The sequence below is a fragment of the Vidua chalybeata genome, chromosome 10 (genome assembly GCF_026979565.1).
Source record: "Vidua chalybeata isolate OUT-0048 chromosome 10, bVidCha1 merged haplotype, whole genome shotgun sequence".
NCBI classification, from domain to species: domain Eukaryota; kingdom Metazoa; phylum Chordata; class Aves; order Passeriformes; family Viduidae; genus Vidua; species Vidua chalybeata.
In genome coordinates this window covers 1,024,185-1,049,623 of record NC_071539.1, presented here as the reverse complement: position 1 = coordinate 1,049,623, position 25,439 = coordinate 1,024,185, and the positions used below count along the sequence as shown (strand labels likewise).

The following is a 25,439-nucleotide window of genomic DNA, read 5'->3' as shown; positions in this document are numbered from 1 at the left end:
ATATGCCTGCAAAACCACGAACACCCCAAAGCTTTCCAGTTATGCCCGAGTTAAAAAAATCTATTAATAACCTGAGGAGAGAGCTCCTCTGCAAAACCAGGTGCATCCAGGCAGGCAAAGTAAAGAGCTATTACACTGCAAGGGAACAAAGACCGAGACCGTGCCCATACCTATATTTCATGCCCGTTTGCTTTGCGGTGGATTCTTTTAACGAAATGTGGTGCTGCGGGGTAAATGTCCCCAAACTGCGAGCGATAATAGCCACTGTCCGAAATTTTGCCCGGGCTGCATTCACTACGTTCGGGGTCGTGGTGTTCTGCTTGCTGATGAGCCTGTCTTCACCATTTCTCTTCAAGTTGTGGTCCGTGCAGGCGATGGACACTTGCATCGCGCCCGCGGCGCCCCGGCCGGGTGGCGGGCGGACCCCCGGCCCCCCGCGGGCTGCAGCTGCCCGGCTCGGCCGGCAAACCCCCGACCTGGGACTCCCCGAGCACCGGGGGCTCCGGGAGAGCCGCGCTGCGTGCCCGCGATGCCGCCGGCCGAGGAACGCGAACTTGGCCGCGGCAACCGCGCGAGCGGCTTCGGGCTCACTCCGGGCTCTCCGCGGCGACGCTGCTGCTCAGCCAGAAGCATCCATCCAGTCAGGTGCTCCCCGAGCGCCGCTCCTTCATGGTGATCGCTCCGCAGCCGCTCTGCCTCGCTGCAGGCTCCCGGCCGCTGGTTTTAAATCGCTGCGAGCATCCTGCGAGCGCCGGCTCCGGCGCCGCTGGACCGCGAAGTGCTGAGCAGGCACAGCCGAGCCCCGTCCCTCGCCAGCGCGTCCCTAAGGAGCGGCAGCATCCATCGGTGTCCTTCGCCCAGGCGCAGCAGCGCTACCTCCCACCCATGGCAGCCCGCCGAGCGCTGGCAGCGGCTCCGCAGCGGCCCCGGGATCCCCCGCCAGAGCCTGCGGGAAGGACGGCAAGGATGGGGAGGATGCGAACGACGGGCCTCCTTTGTGCTCGGAGGGAAGGCAGGCGCTCAGGCAGATCCGCCCGGAAAAATCGCTGCCGGCATCGCTAAGCGAGGTCTTCTATAGCGGGCAGCGATCCGGTGTTAAAATGGGTTAATTACAGGGGAAAGGAAAAAAAAAATAGGGGGAGGGGGAGGAAAATCGCGGTGCTCCGGTGCGTGAGGGAGTTAACACGTTAATGCCGTGCTCCTGGCGCCCGGAGCCGCCGCCCGCAGCCCCCGGCTCGCAGCAGGGCCAGGGTTAATCCTGCTCCCCCAGCATCGCCAGCGGAATAAGCCGCAGCGCAAAGGCTTGGAAGCAAAACCATCCCCATCCCTCAGCAGACCAAATCTTCCCCATCCCCCTTCCATTCCCCTTCCATCCCCATCTCCATCCCATCCCATCCCATCCCCATCCCATCCCCATCCCATCCCCAGCCCGGCACTGCCCCGTGCCACCTCTCCAGGGGTGGCTGGCTTTGGGCACTGAATTTGGGCACCGAGGGGACCCCCAGGCTGCGGAGCTGCTCACGGGAGGGGTGGCAGGGTGGCCAGGTTTGGAGGCCCCCCAGGACACCTGTCTGTCACTGTCACTGTCACTGTCACTGTCACTGTCACCAGCAGACAGAGGTGGGACAGGCAGTGGGTGTCCCTGGGTGCAGCCCCACAGCAGAGGGTGCCCGTGGGTGGCAGGGCAGGGTCACCCGTGGTCCCTTTCCCACCCAGCACAGGCCACGGGAAATGGTCCCGAGGGGCTCCCCAGACCCCACTCCTACATCTGCCCCGGACTGCCCGGGGGGCTGGGGGCACCTCCGGAGCTCCCGGTGCCCACCCGGTCACTGCCAGGCCCCAGGCCCTCCCCTTGGCGTGGGAGCAGCTGCCAGGCTGGACCCCCGTGCTGGACCTGCCCGAGGCACCCGGAGCTGGAGCAGGGGCGGTGGCAGAGTGAGCTGGGGGTGCTGGGGGTGATCACAACCCGGTTTGAGCTCAGGGTGACAGAGCTTTGACCCCTGCCCTGCAGCGGGGGCACACCGTGGTGTGTGTCCCCTCTACCCTGCTGAGGAGGGGGCGTGTGACAGCCGCTGGGGGCGGCTGGCAGCCAGCCCGGGACAGGGGACGAGCTCCTTTGCATGGCTCTTTAACAGGTACCCAGCACATCCCTTTGAGGATGGAAAGCATTAAATCCCAACAAAGACAGTTTCTGTATGATATTTTCCCAAAGAGGATTAACAGTTAATCATGCAGCAGACCCACGAACTCCCAGCTGTGCGTGGTCTCCTTGGAGTCACCCTCAAGCAGGGATTTGGGGCGAGCAGGACCCCTGGGAGGGTTTCCAGACCCCTCCTCAGTGAGTCAGCACTGCAGAGCACCAGCAAACCCCTGCACAGTGGGGCCTCGGGGGGCACGAGCCATGGGGTCACTGACCCCAAAGTGCCCCCCTCACATCCTCAGGGTCTCCCTGGGGCTGGGGCTGCAGCTGGAGCACAGCTGGCAGCACGCACTCGGGTTGGGAGCCCAGCTGTGTTTCAGAGCCCAGAGCAGGACTGGCAAACCTGGGCACATTCTGCCTCTGTCCTGTACGTCTCTGGAGAGTTCCCACTGCAGCCGGACTGCCAAACGCTCTGACGTGGTCCTGGGGATGAGCCCAGGTCACTGCCACCCGGGTCCTGGCCATGCCCCGAGGGACCAGGGGAGGGGACAGAAAGGGACAGTCACGTTCTGCACTGGCACACCCCACAGAGCATCTCACCTCAAGCTGCTTAGCTTTGGAGGGGTTACAGTCTCTCCACAGAAGATGTATTTAAATATGGGATTTATTTCATTTCCTGAGTGAGATAATCACCTCTGGAGTAAAACGCTGGAGTAACATAATTCTGTATGATGAAAACCCTGAGCTTGTGGAAGAGGAGCCACGTGACAACCCTGGCAGAGGACTCAGCCACGAGCCAAGCCCAGGCTCCCAGTGCCACCCCAGTGCCACCAAGTCCCTGTGACAGCACACCCGCGTGCATTTCCCTGGGCAAGACAGCGACCGCTCATTAAACGACTGGCTCAAAATGCTTCAGCAAGCAAATGTGGTTTAACACAGCTGCCTGTGACCACCCTGTGACCCCCCCCAGCCCTGGGGCCGCTGCAGCCACCCCGAGGGTGAAATCAAGAGCCAGCAGAGCCAGGGCGAGCAGGGCCAGGGCAGCAGGAGCTGCCCCGGGGCTCTCCACAAACGCTGCCATGGCCCCAGGACTGTCCCCAGCACCTTGCAGGACGATGCAAACCCCGCGGCGAGCAGGACGGAAACCTCCAAAAACCAAAAGCTGCTTTCTGCAGCCGCGGTGGGGTCCCTGTGGAGGCTGGAAGGGGCCGCGGGGCCGGGCACAGAGCGGGGCTGAGGGAGGAGCCCTTCCCAGAGCTCCTGCAGGGCCGCTGCTCCAGGGTCAGTCCAGCACGGCTCTGGCTGCAACCAGAGGCAGAAGGATGCTTCTGCAGCCCAAAATATGAACATGAATCAAGGTCCTGCAGTCTGGGCTGGGTGAAACCCCGTGAGCTGCTGCAGCCCTGGCCCAGCACGGCCGGATTGCTCCTGATTGCTCCTTCCTTTTTTAAATTTTACCTTATAGTTGAGCTCCTTCGAAATACAATGCCAAGTCTGGCTGGAGATTCTGCTTCTCATGGCTGCAGTCACAGGCTCAATTATTTACCCTCCCTGCCATGGCAGGGCGCTGGGACTGGGTGGGCTTTAGGGCCCCCTCCAGCCACAGCAGGCTGTGATTCCAGCAATCCAGGTCACAGTGATGATGCCAAGCCAGCCTGCCTAAGCTCTTGAACTGAAATTCTTGTACGTCGAGAAAGGACAACAACTGAATTTAGCAGCAAACCTGCAGTAGTGCCCATGACAGAGGTGGCGGCTGCCTCTGGATCCCTGGCAGTGTCCAAGGCCAGCTTGGAGCAACCTGGGATAATGGAAGGTGTCCCTGCCCATGGCAGGGGGTGGAACAAGGTGCACAACAAGGTCTCTTCCAACCCAGACCATTGTGGGATTCTGTGAGCCATGTTAGAGGCCTTCCCTCTGCTCCCAGTGCTGGAGGGTCCTGTCCTGTCCTGCCAGAGCAGCCCCAGGACCAGGGAGATGCAGCAGGATGGAACAGTCAGTGCTTCCAGGCTGGAGACACATCAAAAATATGGTTTCAGCTGTCATGAGGAGAGCTTTAACCATGCTGGACACTTAGACAGATGCTCAGTGAGATGCAATGCCCTTGGATGGGCCAGGCCTCGGGAGATGGCATGGCAGCACTGAAAACACTGCTGGCAGTGCCATGGGGCAGGATCCTACTCCAAAATCTGAGCCCTTGGAGCTTTCCCACCCAAAACAAGGCCTTTCTTTCCTTTATCCCACAGCCCAGAGCTGGCCGCAGCCCCCACATTCTGCACATTCCCAGAGCCACACTCCCCACAGCCAGAGCAGACACTGCCTCTCTCCAGGAGCCCGAGAACGATCCCACATCCGTGAAACGTTCCTATGAGGAACGTTTGAAGGAGCTGGGGTTGTTCAACCTGGAGGAGAGGAGGCTCAGAGGTGACCTCATTGCTCTCCACAACTCCCTGAAGGGAGGTGCAGACAGGTGGGGTCGGTCCCTTCCACCAGGCAGCACTGACAGAACAAGAGGACACAGCCTCGAGCTACGTCAGGGGAGGTACAGGTTGGATATTAGGGAAAAAAAATCACTGAAAGAATAATAAAGTTCTGGAACTGTCTTCCCAGGGAGGTGGTGGAATCACCATCTCTGGATGTGTTCAAAAAAAGACTGGACATGGCACTTGGTGCTGTAGTCTGGTTGAGGTGTTAGGGCAGGGGTTGGACTTGATGGTCTTGGGGGTCTCTCCCAGCCTCATTATTCTGTGATTCTGTGATTTCCAGCCTGCCCCCATCCCTGCCGCAGGACAGGCTCAGGGCAGCCCCGCTCCACGTCCCGGTGGAAGTTCATTGGGCCCCGAGGGCTGCGGTGACAAAACAAACACAGCCCCTGCTCCTCGCCGCTCCCCGCAGCTGCTCGGGAACTTTCCTGCTGGGAGAATTCCTGCTGGGAACTTTCCTGCTGGGAGAATCCCTGCTGGGAGAATTCCAGCTGGGAGAATCCCTGCTGGGAGAACTCCCGGGATCGCGGCGGGTCCCTCCTTGTCCCCAAAGCGGACTGACACGGACGCGGGCGAGACAAGGAGCGCTGCCGCGGAGCGAGCTGGGCTGGGAGGCGGCTCCCAGCAGGGTTTCCCTGGGATTAATCCCAATTCCCAGCGAGCCGCTCCAGCCCCTCGGAGCAGGGTCCCGCCGGCAGCAGCAGCGCCGGAGCCCGCGGCGATTCGGAGCTCTTTGGGGGCAGCCGGAGCCCCGGGAATGGCTCTTTTTGATAACGCTGCTGGGAAGCTGCGCGAGGAAACGAGCTGCAGAACAAAAGCCCGGCGCTTATCGAGCCCACAGCCATCACATTTCCGCTGGTTTCACATCAAAACCTCCATTTGCATTTGTAATTGCACTTGAGGAAAACTGATCAAAATTCCCATTAAACGGTTTTTAGTTAAAAGGCGTCGTTCTGGCAGGTTTTGAGGCAGGCTGGGGGCAGCGCCCCACCGGGGTTCCTCTGATGACACGCGAGTTCTGTCACCTGCAGGACCCGCGGCAGCTCCGAGGGCTCCATCGGCCCGGAACGGACCAAAGCTGGGAGTGTGACAGCTCCGAGGCACGCTGCCCTGCCAGCCCGGGCTTGGGATAAGGCTGGGATCAATCCAGCAGCAGAGCAGCCCTGGAGGGGTCCCAGGCCAGGCTGGACACTGGGATTTGGAGCAGCCTGGGACAGTGGGAGGTGTCCCTGCCGTGGCAGGGGTGGCACTGGGTGGACTCGAAGGTCCCTCCCAGCCCAAACCAGGCTGGGATTCTGTGCTGCCCTAAATCCAAACTCCCATCCCATCCCCAAGCCCCGCAGGGTCCAAGGCCAGCCCCAGCCTGGTGTGGGGGCACCCCCAGCCCCAAGGGAGCCCCGAGGAGCCCTGACCCGGCAGCTCTGCAACATTCCATGAAGAATCTTTGATACAACAGGAAGGAATCAGTGCCGGGAGCCAGCCCGGAGCTCTCCGTGTCTGACACGGAGGGTGGAACTCATCAGGAGCCCAATCCAATTAATCAGCCGCTTGTGCCCGTGGAGACAACACCCCCCCACGGTGCCTGCTGCCCATTAGCCGCTGGATCCCTGCTCCAAAGCAGGTAATTTGATTTTTCCATGCTATCTATTCCATTTCTCAGCTGACTGCAAGGCAGTGCCTCACATGAAGGGCTCCAGAAGTCACCATTATATTAATGTATCGTGCTACACTGAGCACTTAATGGTCTTTAAGGTCCCTTCCAGCCCAAGCCACTCTGTGATTCTGTGATATCAGAACACTCAGAGCAGCACGAAGCTCCACGGCACTGTACAAGAGTGCTGTGTTTTATTCCTCCACTGTACAAGAGGGTTTTGTGTTTTATTCCCCCTGGCAGCCCCTGATGTGGTATCCAGGCATCCACGCCAGGCCCGGAGCAGAGCAGCACCCCCCGCAGCAGCCTCGGGCACTCAGGGCTGCTGTGCCAACTCGTGGCCAAGAAAGGATTTTCCCTCCTGCCACACTCGTGTTCTACACTGTGCATACACAAAATGCAGATCTTCGCATCACTTGATGGATAAACGCATCCCAAACGGAGCTCAACCCAAGCCGTGTCCTTCCAGCTTGGCTGTGCTCGTTGAATAGTGAATTTTAGGCAATTATGTACATTGCTGTGCTATCCACACACGTCAAATCTCACCCGAGCGTTACTTGTAACAGCTTAGAGCTCTAAATGAACTTGAATGGAGAAAGGCTGCTGAGGAGTGGGGCTTGTCTGGGTGACAAACGCACAGCTCCAGCTGCCCTGCTCTGGGACACGCCGGAGCACACGGGGGAGCAATTACGGAGCAGGAACTTCTCATTGGGTGAGATTAACTGGCAGAGGGGCAGCACAAAGACCAGCTACAGCATACTGTGCTGTTTGGGAAACTCTGTTCCAATGAATACCCCTTCAAAATACTTCCCCCTCCTCTGGAAACCCTCGGTTTTCACCTCCTCCTACAGCCGATGGAGGACTTGGCCCCTCTGAGCAACTCACAGAAAGCCAAGTGTCTCCATCAGTCACTATCTTATATAAGTCACCACTGCATAATAAGCACTATTAAAAACACCACCTTCCCAAATAGCATTTTTCAGAGAAGAATTTTAAGTCTTCTCCGGAGAGTCTCTCTTTCAGCTGCAGCAGCATTTCTAATTATTAACGGGAGTGACAGGGGGTGCGAATCCCAAAAGCTGCACGCAGCAGAACTGGCACAAGACCTCGCTCCCTGCTCCCGAGGCAAAACTCCTCACCCCAGCAGCACCCCAAAAGAACAGGCATCTGCTGGAATTAATCACTGAGGAGAATTAGCACATCGCCCAGGACAATGGTTTGCTGAAACCCAGCAGATTACCAGGGAACCATCTTCAGCCCCATTAATTTTAATGGATCCTTTTCCCACTGCCAGGCTCCACTTCGCGGGGGGAGGGATTGGCAAGACCCGCTGTGTCAGCACTTCTCTGCCTCTCAGTTACCAGCCCACACTGCTGGTTAACAATCAGCATTTCAGGAGCGCTGGAATCTGCTTTGCACGGGAGCAGCTGCAGGCACAGCACTCTGCTGCCAGGCAGGAGCCAGGGCCCGTGGTGACTCCTCAGCTCCCGAATTTTCCTTTGCTCTTCTCACTTTCAGAATTCTCTGCAGAGGCTTTTAACCTTTTTTTTTTTTTTTTAACATTTTTTTTGGCCCACAAGGCAAGAGCACGATGTACCTCAGAGCAGCACATGGTCATGGAATGGTTTGGATTGGAAGGGATCTTAAAGGCACCCAGTGCCACCCCTGCCATGGCAGGGACACCTCCCGCTGTGCCAGGTGCTCCCAGCCTGGCCCTGGGCACTGCCAGGGATCCAGGGGCAATGTCATTGTAGTAAATCAAGTGCAAGGCACTCTCCAGTCTGCAGGTGACCTCCAGCCACTGCCAAGCACTTCCAAGCCAATATTTCTGCATTTCCCAGGCCAGTGCTGGCCGGGCACGTAGTCCCCGATCTCTGGGCACATCCCAAACATCGAACAACCACTTTTGCACTGGATCGGCGCCCATTTAATTAACAAAAAGATTTGCAAGAGGATCATTACTTACTGCCAAATGCATAACCGCTCATTAGGCCCTCAGGGGAAATGAATAATTGCTCCTGCAATCTACAGATTGTGTCTTTTTCTGCAGGGAAAAACGGTTTCATCTCCCCAGCTGGGGTGGGAAACTGAGGGCAGGGGGAGAACCCTCAGCCCAGCAGCAGCTGGACCACGGGGAGCAGCTCCCCCAGCAGCCTCAGCCTGTCCCCAGGGACTCTCCAAGGATCCCCGTGCTCTCCACAAAGACCTCTGGAAAAAGCAGCAGCCGTGCCCTTGGACTGATGGAAACACTCTGCTGGCTTCTGGAGCCTTGCTGGCGCAGGGGTGAAGCCAGCAACTATGAAAATACACAGAAAACAAGGAGGAAAAGGCTTATCAGGCAGTGACAGGTCTGCACAGGAGGTTTATCCATGGCAAAGCTGCCTTTCATCCAGGGCTCCCCCTCCCCAGCTGCCCACGGCCCTCCCCACACCAGGGGAGAGGCAGAAACAGAGGAGTGCTCGACTCAGCGTGGGGAAAACCACAGAGCAGTGCAAGCACATCTCAGCTGGGTGCTCTGACTGGCTTAAGACTGCAAAAAACCAAGCTCTGGTTCAAAGATGGGCGCAAAGAGCAGCCCCAGGGGCTCCACCTGAGCCATGCCCACCTGCCGTGGCACCAAGGCTGGTGACACGGGACCTGCTCTCCCCTGGCACTGAGCCTTGCCAGGGCCTGGATTTGTCACCATCCTAAAGGAGGCAGCTTTGGAATAAACCTGCACGCCCCAGGAGGAGGTTTTGCTCCCAGATTTACTCAGCATTCTGTGCCGGCGCAGCATCCGGCAACATCCCTTTCTCAGCACATCCCAAAGTCAGCCCAAAGACTCCGGACAAAACCTCTTTTAACCAGGACCACGTGGGCTGAGTTTCATCCTAGCCTGCAGCCTTCAAAGCTGTCTATAAATACACGCAGGAACATCCCAAACTCCAGAGCCAGCCCCGCAGGAGCGGCTGCAGGAGCAGGAGGAGGCTCAGCAGGAGCTCCTGCCCAGGACCCGGGCTGGAGCAGCACCTGCCAGCCCAGCCACAGCTCCACGGGAGCACGAGGGGTGGGGAAAGCAGCAAAAGTGGGGGAAAAGCAGCAGAAGTGCAAATTCCTGCTGGGCAGCGGCCGGAGCAGCCGAGGGTCAGCTGGGATCGACTGCGGCCGTGGGGAATGGGGAGGGCAAAATCTGCTTTGCTTTCCCCACCAACCCGAGCACCTACAGCATGGGAACTTCCCTCAGGAAGGTGGGAATGACCCTGGAGTAGCAGCACACAGCCTGAGCATGGCTCTGTGAGGACTTCAGGGAATCCTCATGGAATGGTTTGGGTTGGAAGGGACCTTAAAGCTCCTCCGTGGGCAGGGAGAGGACCCTACAAAAACAACACAAACCCCAAGGAACTGAGGGCACAGGAAGAAGGCCAGACACGGGGAAGTGTCCTGTCACCACTGCACCAGGCAGCTGCTGCGTAGTTTGAACAGACTAAAAAGCCACTTAGGAGCCTGAGAGTGACTATGAAAAAAAGGACACAGCTGGATGCAGCTCCGTGGATCAATCTGCACAGGAAGTAGGGGAAACATTAAGGCTGGAAGATATATCCCAATAAATATAATGCAGCAGCACTCAGAGCAGATGAGGACAGGATTACAGTGCAGGATTACAGGACCCCATCAAGAGCCCTCCTATATTTTGCCATCTAAAGATTAGATATTTTAAAGCTTCAGTGCACAAAATGGGCCTCACTGAGGAAGCCTGGAAGAGCAGCTATGGCAAAGGGATCATTCCCAAATTCCCCTCTTCCGGGGTAGCTCTGCAGGGGTGTAAGCTCCTTGGCTGATTCCTGGTAACATCTCCAACCTGCTGGAGCTTCCAGCACCCACAGCACATCCCGTGTTGGGGAGTGTGGCAGGCACATTCTTCTCTTCCTCAGGATTTTTCATAGAGGAGCACAGAGGAAAGAAAGAGAAAACAATTTCTATTTCTGCTCCTTGTTTTTCCCATGTGGAATGTGTTTGGGGAATTGTTTCCCTGGGGTGATTGCTTGGTTGGATTCTGGTGAGGATTGTTTGAGCTGATGGCCAATTCAATCCAACCCAATCCAATCCAATCCAACCCAACCCAACCCAACCCAACCCAATCCAATCCAACCCAATCCAATCCAACCCACCTGTGGCTGGACTCTCAGAGAGGGGCACGAGTTGTGAGTGGGTTAGAGATGGGAGTTAGAAAAGTAGGTTTGTAGTTTTAGTGTCTCCTTTAAATAGTATATGAATGTATTATAGCATAGTTCTAATAAACAAATCATTCAGCCTTCTGCACTGGAGTCACACATCAGCATTTCTTCCCACCAGGTTCACCTGCATTTACAATACCCCAGTTCCATTACAGAGGCTGGCAAAGGGTTTCCTGTGCTCAAACCTGCTGTACAAAATGTCCTTTGCTCCCTCCTGCCCCAGTTCCTGTGCTGTGGGAGACGGTGAGTGAGTGCCTACAGGCTGTTCCTGATTTAAACACGTCTGTAATCCCTGTCCATCATCTTTTCCCTAAGCCAAAAGCCTGTTTAATCTCCCGGTGCAGGGACAATCCCATCCCTCGGACCCCTCTGCTTGCCAGAGCCCAGGTGGCTGAATCCATCTGGAATGGGATGGCCAGCACTGGCCAAGGGCTTGGTGTCAGCTCCTCACAGTTCCCACTGCAATCAGGAAAGGGAGGAGGAAAAAGGAAGAGGGAAAATGGGGAAGGAGAAAGGGAAAAGGAGTGAGGAAAGGGAATACCCTACGAAGGGCTGCCTGCTGGCCAGTGTCTGCATCAAAGTTTCACAATCCTAAATAGCCAGGTTTTAATTCATTGCTTAACCAACAAAAGCAACACAAAGAGCACAGTGCTCTCTTGGGATGGGCTGCAGGAGCTCAGGGGTTCCCTGCAGGACACCCCAAGGAGGCCATGCCGAGGGAAGTGGGCTTGTCAGGGATTTCTGTGCCGTGGGAAGAGTTCTCCCTCCTGGAGCAGGACCTCAGCTAACATAAAATGGATAAACCAGGAATGCAAACCCCAGCCCAGCTGCAGCAGGGTTAACCCAGCAGTGCCTCGGGGCTCCGTGACCTCCATAAATACTTTCCACCCCAACATTTGCCAGCAGCACGTTTTGCTAGAGCTGCCTGGGTGCTCTTGCAGACACATCTACAGATCTGCCCCCCAGGCCCCGAGCGCAGCTGCCCGAGCTCACAGGAGCTGCAATCAGGAGGGAGCAGAACCTCGGCAGCTTTTGCAGCCAGAGCCTCAGCCCAGCAAAGTGCACAGGAAGGAGCTGCGCAGTGAACAAACACCTTGCTGGATAACAAAACACCAAATTAGCTTTGTAAATGGTGCTTCATCTGGGAGAAATTCTGTTGTCACCAGAAACGAGCCAAGCTCAGGCACTGCTGCACTTTGGGGTCTTCTGTGACCCAGAACTGTGCTGCACTGGCTGGAGCAATGAAAGGGAAAAGAGCTGATCAGCCTGTAAATGAACCAGCTTACAAGTGTTCAGCAAGTGCTCCTTGTTCACAATTCATTACTTCCCACATGTCATTGAATAAATCTTTAAAAAGGAGCTGCTACTGTGCTGGCTTCAGACTGGACCCGTGGAGAGCTGAACAAACACCCAGGAGGCAGAAGAAGAAAGAGAAAACGTCCAAGCTCACAGTCAGATAGAAGAATCCCTGTACTTCTGGAAAACACCCTGTGGAAGCAGCAGGTGGGAACTGCTGGAGCATCCCTGCCCTCAGCAGAGCCCCCTGGCCAGCCCCTGTCCCACAGGATAAATCTCTGGATTCGTGGGAAGTGCAGGAAGTTACGGCTGCTTCGGTGAAAAATGTGCACACTTCAAACGGAGCAGGGGCTCCAATCCATCAGCTTCCACAGAAGTGAAGCACATGCTTTATCTGCCCATGACTGATGGCTCTGCTGAATGAGGGACACTCCACTCACTAAGCCAAGAAACAGAGGTGCCTGAGGGGGTGTGCAGGGGCTCCTGCAGCTCTGGGCAGCCCCAGCTGCCCCCACACCACTCCCACAGTCTCTCATTAATTACATTTTTCTGTGGCTTTAAAACTCCCTCTCCATCCATCCCCAACCCTACAGAAATTTTCTCCCCAAGCTCTTTGCAGGTTTCTCCCCCGGGCTGGTGCAGCAGAACACAGAGAACACAGGACACCTCAGACAGGGGATCCCAGCCCTTCATGGGAACACTGCGAGCCTGCACCTCTGCTCCTCAGTGAGGGGCAGGTTTTAGATCGTGTCTGCTGCGGACCGACACTGTGGAAAGTGCAGAATCAGAGAGAAACCAGATAAATGGGGATTTTCCTGTCCTGAAAGGGACACCAACCTTTTCAAACACAACTGCAGCTGTGCTGTGTCCCACAGCTGTGGGATTAGGATCACCAGAAGGAGCAGAGGAATTTCTCATGAAAGGGTGTCCAGTTTCCAGGCCAGAAGCCCCAGAGGATCTCGCTGGGGACAGCAGTGCTCCTGCCAGCCCTGGGATTTCTCCTGCCACAGTTCTGCAGCCCTGGGATGCCCATCCATGGCCTTGGGACACTCTCCCATTTCATCCCCAGCACGGTGGGCTCAGCTCCCTTTCCCTAACCCCAGCGTGCTCCAAGGGTGCCCAGCTGGCCCAGCAGCACCGTGGCACAAAGCCCTTTGCCATTTCTGCTGCTCCTGACTCCAAAACTGCTCTTTCACAGCCCCACTCGTCCCTGGACATTGTCACCAAATGTCCCCATCCAGCAGTGAAATCTGGGACACAACTGAGCTGGATCCATAAAAATACCAGGCATAGTGCCTTATTTCAGTTTTAAGCTCAGACTAGCCACGGGCAAAGATCAACCTCTTGGGAAAACAAATGTTTCAAAGAAAATTTGCTTTTCTTAGAAGCAGAGAGAACTAGCAAGCTCTCCATGCAGGACATCATCCCTTTAAAGGGAACCTCTCTGGAAGCCAAGCACAATGACAACTGCTGGAGCACACCAGCAATTCACCCACCATCCCCAGCCAACACCCCCTGACCCCAGGCTGTTCCAGCTCCTGGAGGGATGACACCCTTTCCCCTGGACACCTTTCCAACCCGAAAGCCACGTATTTCCCAGCCAGGGGTTTGGGCTCTCAGTCCACTTGCTCCATGAGGACAGAGAGGGTCTCAGGGCTCAGGACCTGAGCTGGAAAACTCAGAGTGATTTTCCCCATCCTGGAAGTGCTCAAGGCCAGGTTGGATGGGGCTTGGAGCAGCCTGTCCTCGTGGAAGGTGTTCCTGCCCGTGGCAGGGGTGGGATGAGATGGACTTTCACTACACCCAACCCAAACCATTCCATGACTCTGTGATTAACGTCGGAAGAGAGCCTTTTGAGAGAACAGCTCACACGCTCAAAGCTTTGCTCAAAGTCTCCCAAACTCCCACAGTGCCCGGAGAAGCCCAAGAAGCCCCTGAGGCAGCCGAGGGCTCGGCCGCTGCCAGCCCAGCCGGCGGCGTGCCCGGGTCCGCGGCGCAGCCCCGCTCAGCCCCGGTACCTGTAGCTCATGGCGCTGCGGTGGCGGGGGCAGTCGCGCAGGGCCAGCCCGTGCAGCTGCAGGAAGCTCTCCAGCTGTTTGCCGTCGGCGCGGGGGCTGCGCGCCCCGGGCCGGCCGGCGGCAGCGCCGCGAGCCCGCGGGGCCTCGCCCGCCCGGCGACCCCAGGGCCGGGGCGGGGGGATGTCGGCACACGGTGGCTTGTACAGGTGCATGGTGGCCACCGGGGCTCAGCGGCTCCGGAGCTGCTCCCCGAGACGTTCCTCACCCCACAGCAAGCGGCCCCTTCTGGGCGATGCCCAGCGTGGACCTTGTCCAAGAGCAGCGATCTGGTTCGTCTGCTGAGACCTCTCCTGGCCCAGAGCTCCAAGGGGTGAGGAGTGCTGGTGGGAATAGAGCACTGACCCCATTTCCCAGGTCTTATATTTAGAGAATGAGAAATATTTGCTTGGGATTGGACCCAAGGCCAATAAACACAAAGCAAATACTCTCCCAGGGTGTATTTCAGGCCCTGGGCTGACCAGAGGAACTCTGCAGGCACCTCCTCTGCAGCTCACTGGAACATTTTGTTCTGTCACAGAGCGCTGCGAGCTCTCACAGCTGGGGTTACCTGCTCTGGGAACTTCTCCAGCACCTGCAGCCTCCCGGGGTGTGACAATTCATGTGAATTAAAATGATGATGTTAACAATGATTTCACCACTGCCCAACAGCAAACAAAAAGGTTCTGGTTCACGGACCCACAGAATGGTTTGGGTTGGAAAGGACCTGAAAGACCATCTCATTCCAAACTCCCCAGCCATGGCAGGGACACCTTCCACTGTCCCAGGTTGCTCCAAGCCCCTGTCCAACCTGGCCTTGGACAGTCCAGGGATGGTTTTTATGGTCTTCATCCCTGCAACACCCAGGAGGGCCACAGTGACCTTTCCTGGTCACAGCAGACAATCCTGCCAAGGTCTGGTTCATGCCACTGAGGCAGATGTCTGAGACTCTTCTATTTTAAAAACTCACCCCATTTCAGCCCCAAATACATTAGAAAAATAAGTTAAATAATCAAGTGATGGATGTATCATGAACTCAACTAATCCTTAAATCTTTCAAAGCAGATAAAGAAAGACTGATCCCAACCCCAGAATATATTTGAAAAGCTCCTAATTCAATGTCACAGAGGGGAGTTTGGCAGGAACAGTGGGATTACCCCGTTATTCCTCTTGTGCCACTGTCACATCAGGGCGTGGGTGGCCCTGGGAGGGTCCTGCCCAAGGATGGGGGTCCTGTTCTCACAGTGCTGATCCCATGGGGTGCAGGGGGGGATCTCAACCCAGCTCAAGGACACTCAAGGGAGGGCAGCGTGTGCCAGGGCTGTCCCTCCCTGTCCCCCGAGGCTGTCCCTGCTAGGGCCCCGTGTTTCCTCCCTGCAGTGTAACTCCGGGGCTGTACCTGTGATCTCTGCTGCAGCTGCCTTTGGTTTTACCTCCTGCCAGCCCCAGCTCATCTGTAATGCAAGGTGAACCAGCGCTGAGAAGTATCTCTGCAAGCTCCTCGGAGTTTTCTGGACACAAGGGTTTTGCTGGTTTGGAGGATCAGGGCTTGTGTGGATCAGCATCTTGAGAAACCCAGCTCTCCCAGAAGTTATTCCCCAGCCCTTTGATTTTATGGTGCTGATGGAGCCCCTGGGTGCCAACCACAGGCCAGAGGGGCTGGTGGGCACCGGACCCAGAATCTGCCCCCTCCCAGCCCCCTCTGCTCCCCTCAGGCGCTCCTGAACATTCCTGCATCAACACCCACTTGCTCCTTCTCCCAGTTTTGCTTCCTTTTCCTTCCACTTACCCCGCTCCTAATTTTTATTGTCGCGACATTCCGGTTCATTTCTTACCCAAGCACATCGGCAAGAGCTCGGTTTGTGCCGGGCACTGCAGGCACCCCCACCCTGCCTGGGACTGGGCAGGGTCTCGGCCGATTCTCCGCCGGAATCCCGGCTGCTACCGAGGGGAGGGGAAGGAGAAGCCCCCCGCGGGAGGGGAAGGAGAAGCCCCCCGCGGGAGGGGAAGGAGAAGCCCCCCGCGGGAGGGGAAGGAAGCCTCCTCTCCCCTGCGGTCCCAGGGCTGCCCTGGGGCGCTCCCGGGTGCGGCTCCTCGGGGCCGGGGCAGCAGCAGCCGGGCAGTTCCTGCCGAGGTTCCGATTTCAGTGAGGGTCTGACCCCGCACAGGAGATTAGAGACTCGCACGTCTAATTTCCACTAATACCAAGATCCCCTTATATTTTTTTAAAGGAGCAGATCAGATTCTGGAGGCTGCGACATTTAAGACCGATGGGATGAGAGAGGCAGCGACTGCAGGTTCCCCCTCCCGGGGGCTCCTTCCCAGGCTGAGCCCTCGGGCAGGAACGGGGGACAGGGACCCTCCTGCCACCCACACGGTCCCTGCAGCAACTTTTCTACTCTATTCAAAACACAAACAAAACCACGGTCACTTGGGCAAATTAGAAACAGGGCTCAACAACCACGCGCAGCTTGTGCTGGAGAAGTTCTGGGAATCAACAGACAAGTTTGCAGGATATTCATCTCTGCAAAGCACGAAAACCAGAAAAATCAGACTTGCAAAGCCAAAGAGCTTTCTATTATTATTACCATCGCAGTGGTTATTACTGCTGCCGTTGTTGCTATTGTCATTATTGTTGTTATTGTCACGATTATCACGGCCAGGCCGGCCAGCAGCACTGGCGGAGGGCAGCGGGCAGGGCAGCACGTACCTGTGGGGCATGCCGGTGGTGTAGGCGATGGTGTACTCGTGGGACAGCTCGCACAGCCGCAGGTACCAGTTCATCTCCAGCTCCCGCAGCAGCGCCAGGCGCCGCGCCCGCTGCTGGGGCTGCGCGGCCCGCGCCCGGCCCTCCTTGCTGCTCTCGGCCGAGCTCTTCAGGGCTCTGTCCCGGCTGCCCAGGGACAGCACCGACTGCTTCCTCAGCTTCAGCGACTCGTCGGCGCTCTTGCCCCCCACGGTCCCCGTGCGTGCCGCCAGCATTTCGGCGCTGCCTCGGTGCGAGAGCGCTCAGCCTCAAATCATCCGAAGTGACCGCGGCGCTCCTTCTCCCTCTGTAGCCTCACGCCGGCCTCAGAGCTGTAATTAGAGACGTGTCTGCGGGGCTTAACCGGGAAGAAGAGCCGCAACCTTCTCATGGAGCCATCTGTAGCGGCTGCGGCGTGCCAGCGGCTCCGCAGCCGGGCCGGGGGACGGTCCCTAAAAACACCACACCGGGCACAGCCCCACGCCTCTGCTGGCCTCGGACCAGCGAGGGCTTTCGCTGGAGACTTCTGGAAAACCCGTCCGGCTGCCCAGAGCCGTAAACATCGGAGGTGAAGTCACACGTGTCACCTTGAGGGCGAACCCTCGCCCACGTGGGCTGGCCCGGGCAAATTGCAGCGCGGTTCGTGCCGGCCGCGGCCCCGGAGCATCCCCGTGCCCATCGCTTCCCTCCTCCTCCTCCTCCTCCTCCTGCAGCTCCTCGGCTCGCCCCATCCAGCAGGAGCTTCCATTCTCCAAGGGGTCTGTAGGAATTTGGGGATTTGGCCCCCCCCTTAGGATGAGAACAAAGTTCCGACTGCTCCCGAGCAAGCGGTGTTTGTTAAATGTATGAAAGGGCGGACGCGGGAATCGCATTAATTCCCCTCTCCGGTCGGAAATGTAAAAGCTGGCACGGAGATTACAGCTCTAATCACAGCAGCCACTTCGGGAGCACGGGCACAGCCGTGTGCGAGAGAGCCGCCGGAGCAAAGCCCCGCTAGGACAGCGGCATGGGAAAGCCGCTGCCTCAAAAGCGCTGTCATCACCCCAAAGCAGGGTCACCCCAAAGCAGGGTCACCCCAAAGCAGGGCCGCCACCCCCGTGCCCCGCAGGCTCTCCCGGGGGTGGATGGAAGGGTTCCTGGGATGGGGCAAAGGGAGCTCGGGGGTCTCTGTCCCACTCCCAGCAGGTCTGGCACCAGCTCGGGATGGTTTTTCCCCCCCGAGCCGTGCAGGTCCCCGAGGCTGGAGGTTCCCCCAGCCTTTCCCAAAATCCGCCCCAAGGCTCCAGGCTGTGCCGGGGGCCCTGCCTGACCCCCAGCCACTTCCCAGGAGGGTTTGGATCCGCACCTCGCTCCGTCCTTCCCCTCCGGGCGCTCCCGGCTGCTGTCGGGTCCCCTCCCAGGCAGGTGGGACCTGCTGGGCTCTCAGCACCCCCAGCCCCGGGGACCCCTGAGCCAGCCCCAGTGCTGGGAGCCCAGCAGGGGCCCGTCCTGCTCTGCAGGCACACACGGCTGCTCACTGTGCTGCCAGGGGGGTTACAGGACAAAAAAAAAAACCTTTTTGGCTGCTTTTCCAGACAGCAGTTCCGTCGCTTTTTGGAGTAAGTCCTACAAAATTTACCTCCAACAAGAACAGGTGCTGTCCAACCTATTCAGCAGACACGGCACTAAAACATTCACCGGAAGCTTTGCAAAACTCTGGAAAACGACTCAAACTTTGAGCTGTTGAAACATTCTAGTTCTGTGCCTGATCCAACGTGTTTACCCTTAACCTTTAAAGTGCTTCACAGCAAGGGAGAAGAGTTTTTCCCTGGAGTTTCCAGAAGCCTCCACCCCACCCCTGAGCAGTGAAGCAGCACGCACTTCTATTGCACGTACACGAGCTGAAGCCTCACGAGATCCTTCAGGTCCTCCCATGTGGAAGTTGGTTATCAAAAGCCAAATAAAGCTCGCGAAGAGCTGCGTAAAAAGCGCATTGTGCTGCCTCAGTGTTCACCACCCCGTGAAGCGCTCCCAGGGCTCTCAGCCAGCTCACAGGTGAATAAAGGCGAGCAGCTGCCGGCGATTTGTCGCTCTCGCTGGGGCATTGGCGGGGTGTCGCGGGCCATTGTTCCCGGGTGGCACTCGGGCCATTCCATAGCCCCGCACGTAAGGAGAGCCCGGCTCGCCTTATAAAAATTGCAGGACGATTGATTTCCTGAAAGCAAAGCTGCCGTGAAATATTGATGCTGGATCCCTCGGTTCCCAGGGCCGGGGGCGTCTCCTGGGGGGGACAAACCCCCCAAAAACCCCTCCTGCTGCCGCACCGATGACACGGGACCGGGCTGTGATGCTCCAGGGAGCAACACTTCAAACTGATCCCTGCTCAGGGCTGGGGGCTCCTCCTGCCTTCTGTTCTCCTTCCATATTCCTTTCCTATTCCTTTCTATTCTTTTTCTATTCCTTTCTATTCCTTTTCTATTCCTTTCTATTCCTTTCCTATTCCTTTATATTGCTTTTCCTTTCATCATCTGTTAAAGTAATATGTAATAAAACTGTGCATTTCTAACTTGCCTGTACACTACAAATGTACAGAATCATGTTTAGGGGCTCTCTGCCTGTAGCTCATTATGAATTATCACTGATTATTATATTAATTATATGATATTGTAGAACTTACGTTTTTTAATAAATTACACCAGGGTTTGAAAATGTCTCTGTCTCTTCTTAAAACGCTTTCTAAAATCTGATTTTTGTTCCAGCTGCGGGGAGCAGAGTTGGACTCACCAAATGGGAAGCACCTCCTGCCGAGGGGTGTCCCAGGGCTCCCCTCCCCCTGTGCCCTGCATCTACAGGGAATCAAACACAATCCCCGGCTCCCGGAGCCAAGGAGGCCCCGAACACCGCGGGGTGCAGAGGCCCAGAACAGCCCTAAAAGAGCTTTAAAGGCTCCCAGAGCTGTTTGTGCCACTGGCTCTACAGCAGAGCACTGCAGTGACACCCAGCCTGCAGCCCCCAGGAGCAGAGATCGCCATTCATCCATTTTCCCCTGGCTCAGGCACCCTTTTAGCCAGACCTCCTGTTTTCAGATGTAAATAAGAGAAGCTTCTAAACCCCCTGCAGCAGCTGTTTTCTGCTCGGGGGAGCAGGAGGGAGGAGTAAATGCTCTGCACACGGGGCCCCTTTAAAGCTGGCTCGCAAATCTCCCGAGCAGTTTTGCAGCAGGATGTGCCATTCCACCTCTGTGGTGGCCCACGTGTGACCCCACAATGTCACACACAGGAAGCCCCATCCTGACTTTCTGCACCACAAATTTATTTGGACAGAATGAAGGAATGGTTTGGGTTGGAAGGGACATTAAATCCCATCCAGTGCCACCCCTGCCCTGGCAGGGACACCTCCCACTGTCCCAGGTGCTCCAACCCCAGTGTCCAACCTGGCCTTGGGCACTGCCAGGGATCCAGGGGCAGCCCCAGCTGCTCTGGGAATCCATCCCAGCGAGGAATTCCCAATTCCCAATCTCCCACCCATGCCTGCCCTCTGGCAGTGGGAGCCATTCCCTGTGTCCTGTGTCCATCCCTTGTCCCCAGTCCCTCTCCAGCTCTCCTGGAGCCCCTTCAGGCCCTGGCAGGGCTCTGAGCTCTCCCTGGAGCTTCTCCTCTCCAGGTGAGCACCCCCAGCTCCCCCAGCCTGCCAGTGTCTCATTCCAGAGTAAAGGAATGTGGGACACGCAGTCTGATCCTGCCATTCTCCACTAATTCCACAAAAACACACTCACAGTTCCCTTAAAATGATCCCCAAATCCCCCCTTGCCCTGCAGATCCCAGGGCAGCCTCCCAGGATCTGCTCCACAAACGAGCAGCAGCTCAGCACCTGCAAGGTCCTGCTCAGAGGCTGAAGCAGAACACCTCGGGCCGTGCCCAGGTACGGATTGATTGGGGATGTGCCTGTCAGTGATCCCTAAGCAAACAAAGACTTTGGTCCCACAGGAGCAGAGCCATTGCCACCTCCTGATCCAATCAGCCATGGGCCCAGGCTCTTCCCAGCCCTCCTCTGCTCCAGGTAATCGGAACCCCACCAGGGAAGGGCTCATTAAGGTGTTTAATTGGGTTTAAGTGGCTCGCCCAGCTCTGGCAGTGCTCGAAGGCAGTGGATGAGCCTCTGATGGGCCAGCAGCTCCGTGCCCGGGCAGCCCCAGCAGAGCTGCTCCCACAGCAGGGAGTGCTGCAGTCAGGCAGCGTTCGAAGCACCTCCAGGATCACTGAGAGCCCCCGTGGCAGCTCTCGGGGCACAGGGAGCAACACACAACTTCCCCAGGCCTTTCTGGGAAAGGCTGTGAGAGGATCAGAGAAAAGAAGGAGGAACAATTCTTACCTGAACTGACTGCCCCTGTTATTGTGGACATGTGCAATGTGTTGTGGAGATTTGTTAACCGAAGAGTACTTTCTTAATTAGCCAACGGTGATGGTGTTATAATTGAAGGTCCAGCTGTATCATAACTGTCTATAAAAGCAATGAGTTTCTTAATGATGATATACATAATAAAGAGATTGCTCAACCTTCTGTAAATCAGAATCAGTGCTAATTATTACTCATTTGGGGATCGCCTGCTGCGACTATTGGAAGTTTTGTACTGCTCTCTGTGGCCAGAGAGCTCCTACCACCCACCTGTTAGCCCAAATCCCAGGAGCAGCCCTGGGAGAGCTCCAGCTGCCTCCCTGAAGGGCAGCAGGTCACAGCAGCCCCAGCGAGCCAATCTGCTGGAATTAAAAGCCAAAGTGGAAGTGGCTCTCTCCAGCCTTTTATCTTCTCCAGTAATTTCTAGATGTGATTGTAGGGCCAAAGGGCAGTCCCAGCACACCCAAGAGAAGAGGAAAATTCCTGGCTGTGTTAATTAACTCGTTTTTCCCTCTTTGCTGAGTTCAGGGAGGTCACTCACGAGCAGCTCCTCGGGGCTTGCTCTGAGTTGCACCAAGCAGCGACCACGCAACCCGTGATGAGAAAGGGGAAAGTTTTCCCAGGCCAAGGAGAGCCCAGGCACTCGGAGCTCTCTGGAGGCACGTGGCTGTGCTGGGCAGGGCCTGTGAGCAGCTCAGCCAGCACGAGAAGGTGCAGAAGCACCCCCATGCTCTTTACTTTTCTGCACGAATTTCACACCGAAGGCTGAGCTGCTGGAGCAGAGTGTGGCAGGCACATTCTTCTCTCTCTCTCAGGATTTTTTCATAGAGGTGCACAGAGAGAAGAAGGAGAAAACAATTTCTATTTCTGCTCCTTGTTTTTCCCGTGTGGAATGTGCTTGGAGAATTGTTTACCTGGGGTGATTGCTTGGTTGGATTCTGGTGAGGATTGTTTGAGCTGGTGGCCAATCCAACCCAATCCAATCCAATCCAATTCAATCCAACCCAATCCAACCCAATCCAACCCAACCCAATCCAATCCAACCCAATCCAATCCCATCCAATCCAATCCAATCCAATCCAATCCAATCCAATCCAACCCACCTGTGGCTGGACTCTCAAGAGAGGGTCACGAGTTGTTAGATACAGTAGCTAGAAAATAAGTATGTAGTTTTAGTATCTCCTTTAAATAGTATATTAATGGATTATAGCATAGTTATAATAAAGAAATCCTTCTGCAATGTCCTTCTGCACTGGAGTCAGACATCAGCATTTCTCCCCACTGGGTTCACCTGCAGGTACAATAGCTGAGCAGGTGGCCAGCAGTGGATTCCCTGCCGGGCAGGTGAGGGCTCCCAGGACGAATTCAGAATGTTCATTCAGAATGGATCCTGTTCCTGGCCAGCCTCCTGTGCCTGGGGGATTGTGTCTGGGGGTCTGGCAGAGCCCCAGCTCTGGCTGGGAGCTGCACCCACAGCCTGGAGCAGACAGGGGACACGGAGCTGTCCCTCCACCCCAAAGCCCTGTCCCCACCCCAGCACAGCCCCGTGGTGGCATTGCCATGGCAATCAGCATCACACAGGGACTAAAAATAAACCCCAGCTCTGCAGAGCCCAGAGATCATCCCGAATGGCAGCCCTGACTCAGCCAGCCCCGGGCCTGGGCGTGGGGGCTGCTGGCTCCCTGTTCTGCCCATCCCAGGGCTGGCTGCTCAGCTCCCCTGAGCTTTTCCTCCAGCCCCGGGCTCTGCCACTGACAGTGCCCAGGAGCAGGTGGGCATCACTCCACAGTGCTCACCCAGGAAACCTCCTCTTTTCCTCTAAACCCCCCAAATTCCCCCAATTCCCGTTTCCTGAGCAGCATCCTCCCCTCCACACCACGGAACCCCGACAGCCAGGCCAGCTCCAGCCCTGCAAAGAGCAGCTGGGCCCTTGGCAGTGACTTGTTCCAGGTCACCTTGCCCAAATTGTGCCAGAATCACTGCAAGAGCAGCGCTGGAAGCATTTCCCAGGGGATAAAGGCTGCTCAAGAACATCATTCCTGGGCAGAACCCCCACAGGAGCCACCAAGGCAGAGCCACACCCCGTAAGGAGCAGACACCCTTCTCCTTGATTAACCCACAACTCAGACCCGGCTCTCCCCAAAGCTTCATTTACCCCACAGTGGTTTTTTCCGCCCTAAATAACATGGGAAAAAAATGAAGAAATCCTGCAAGCAGCTTTATATTGATCTCTGTATTCCCAACCACTTGGGAAAGGAGAAATATCCTCTAAAGAGCTCTAAAGGGGCTCTTGAGCAGACATTTAAATCAATTACATCCATAACAACAGCTCGCTCAACCCAAAACACGCTCCTATTCATAACGTATTTTTACACATAAGCCCTTGAAAAATAAAATTTAAAAAAATCACACCAAGGTTCAAACATAATATTTTTATTTGTGGATAAAAATTAAGGCTCACAGTACTTTATCATTTCACAAGCAGAAAAATGTTAAAAATTGAGACTGATGGGGAGTGGCCCCGATACAAATTCCTCTAATTGCTGACATGTTTTACTGAAGACTCGAGGTGAACCATTGTACAGGGCAGCTACAGGTGTTAGTTTGTAAACTAGGTGCTAGACAGAACCGGCTCTTAAGAAATGTGAGCAGAGCACGATGTTTCTCTCCACGCTGCCCGTCCAGTGCACAGGGGTGGGTGGCACAGAAACACCCAGGAGTGCTGGGATGAGCACACCAACGTGCCCAGAACAGCCCAGCAGGGCTGAGGGGCACAGACTCCACTCCCAGAAGACATTTGGATTCACAGGGCAACAGCCTAGAACGTTCACTGTCCCACTTGCTGAGCTCGGGAAGGGCCGGGCGTGCTCCCAGCTCCAGGGCACGGAGGGAGCAGCCCAGGGCATCAGGGATGGTGACAGCACACGGCAGACACGGTGCCCAGGCCAGGATGCTGCTCCAAGGAGGGCTTTTCCAAGGGTGCAGCCCGCAGGGAACTAAAGGCTGCTGCCCAGGAGAGCTGCAGGGGCTGTCCCAGCTCCCCTGCAGCCCCCAGCCCTCACTGGGAGCACGTTTCACCCCTCAGGACACAAACTGCAGCTCCAGCTGCACAGGGACAGCCTGGGCAGAATGCAGCAGGGGCTGGGCTTCAGAGCTCTCTTGTTATTTGCATTATTTTTAGTGATTCCTTCAGCTTTGCTTGTTTGCTGTCAAGGCAACACAGCCGTGGCAGCCTGTTGCTGTGAGAACTGAGGGGGTTCTGCCTCTCACCAGAGATTCAGCTCTTGGCTCTGCACCCTTTGGAGTGAGATGCCGCCCAGAAATGACAGCAGCTGCCCCCAGCCCTTCCTGACCAAACCTAAATTGCACAGGAACTCCACTGGGGAGCTGCCTCGGAGGTCAGCTTTTACCTGCCAGGGCAGGAGCTGCCCCAGCACACACCCAGCTGCAGGCTTTGAGCAGGCACAGAGCCCATCCTGCGGGGAAGGAATCGATAATCACCGACAGCACTGCAGCTCAGGGAGGTTGTGACAGCCGTGGGTGCAAATCACCACCCCCGTCTGGAGAGGAGGTGACTGACTTGTCAGTTCAGCTCAAGCTGCCCAAGCTGCAGAGCCCTCCTGGAGCAGGGCTGGAGGGGAGGCAGAGCCCCCCACCCCAATTCCTGCCCCCCCACGTCCCCAGCAGCCCTGGGAGCACCGGCTGGGACACGCCACCTCCTCCCCCTGGTGCAGAACACCCCTCAGTGACACAGGCAAAAAAACACATTTACACCAGCCAGGCATTTCCTGGGAGCAGAAATTTCCAAACCCCATCTCCATAAGCTGTAGGCAGGGAATGCAAGAACAGGAAAATGCGTGCCACCAAAAATATAGAACAAACACTTTCAGTGTTATTCCAGTTCACAAATCCAGGCAAGGGCAGAGAGGAGCTACAGCCATGAAATACTCCATGTTACTGAACAGCTTAAACCAAGTTTTTTTACCCCATAATACTACAGCGATCTCGCAGCTGAACAAAACACAAGTGCTTGAACTGAAAAGCCAGGGGTAAGAGGGGTGGGCCTGGATGCACATTCCAGCTGCCCCAGTGGGGGTAGCAGCAGGCTCCTGGAACCTGCTCAGGTCAGAATCCAGCTGCTCCTGTCACGGGACAGGAGCCTCAGGTGGATGGAAATGGCTTTGCCTCAAGACTTCAGAAAGCTCCTGTCCAGCAACCAAATTATTGCTTCACAACCAACAGCAGAACACGAGTGACAGGAGGGGCTAGAGGGCTGGGGAGCCCACCCCGAGCAGGGCTCCACAGCAGCACCCAGGATGATCCTACAGACCGAGCTAAGCACAACACGCCCCAAAAACCCCAGTCAGAGCAAAGGTGTAGACAAGAAACCACCGTCAGGTGCAAGGGAAGCACAGCCCAGGAGCGCGGCTGTGGCCCAGCAGGGACAGACACACGGACACAGCAGTGCCAGCACCGCTCCCCCT

At 56.5% G+C, this 25,439-nt stretch overlaps 1 protein-coding gene across 2 annotated transcripts in view; it reads right to left on the bottom strand.

Moving 5' to 3' along the window:
- Window positions 1-14,142, bottom strand: part of KCNAB1 (potassium voltage-gated channel subfamily A regulatory beta subunit 1) — a 70,140-nt gene extending 55,998 nt beyond the window's left edge. Inside the window, exon 1 of one of the 2 annotated variants that reach the window (XM_053952192.1) lies at window positions 13,800-14,142. In XM_053952192.1, coding sequence (XP_053808167.1) covers window positions 13,800-14,011 — 212 coding nt within the window. In that variant the 5' untranslated portion in view covers window positions 14,012-14,142. Of the gene's footprint in view, window positions 1-170; window positions 1,231-13,799 lie in introns of those variants that run through there. The other variant, XM_053952191.1, reaches the window with a different exon arrangement.
- Between the last annotated feature and the right edge of the window lie 11,297 nt (window positions 14,143-25,439).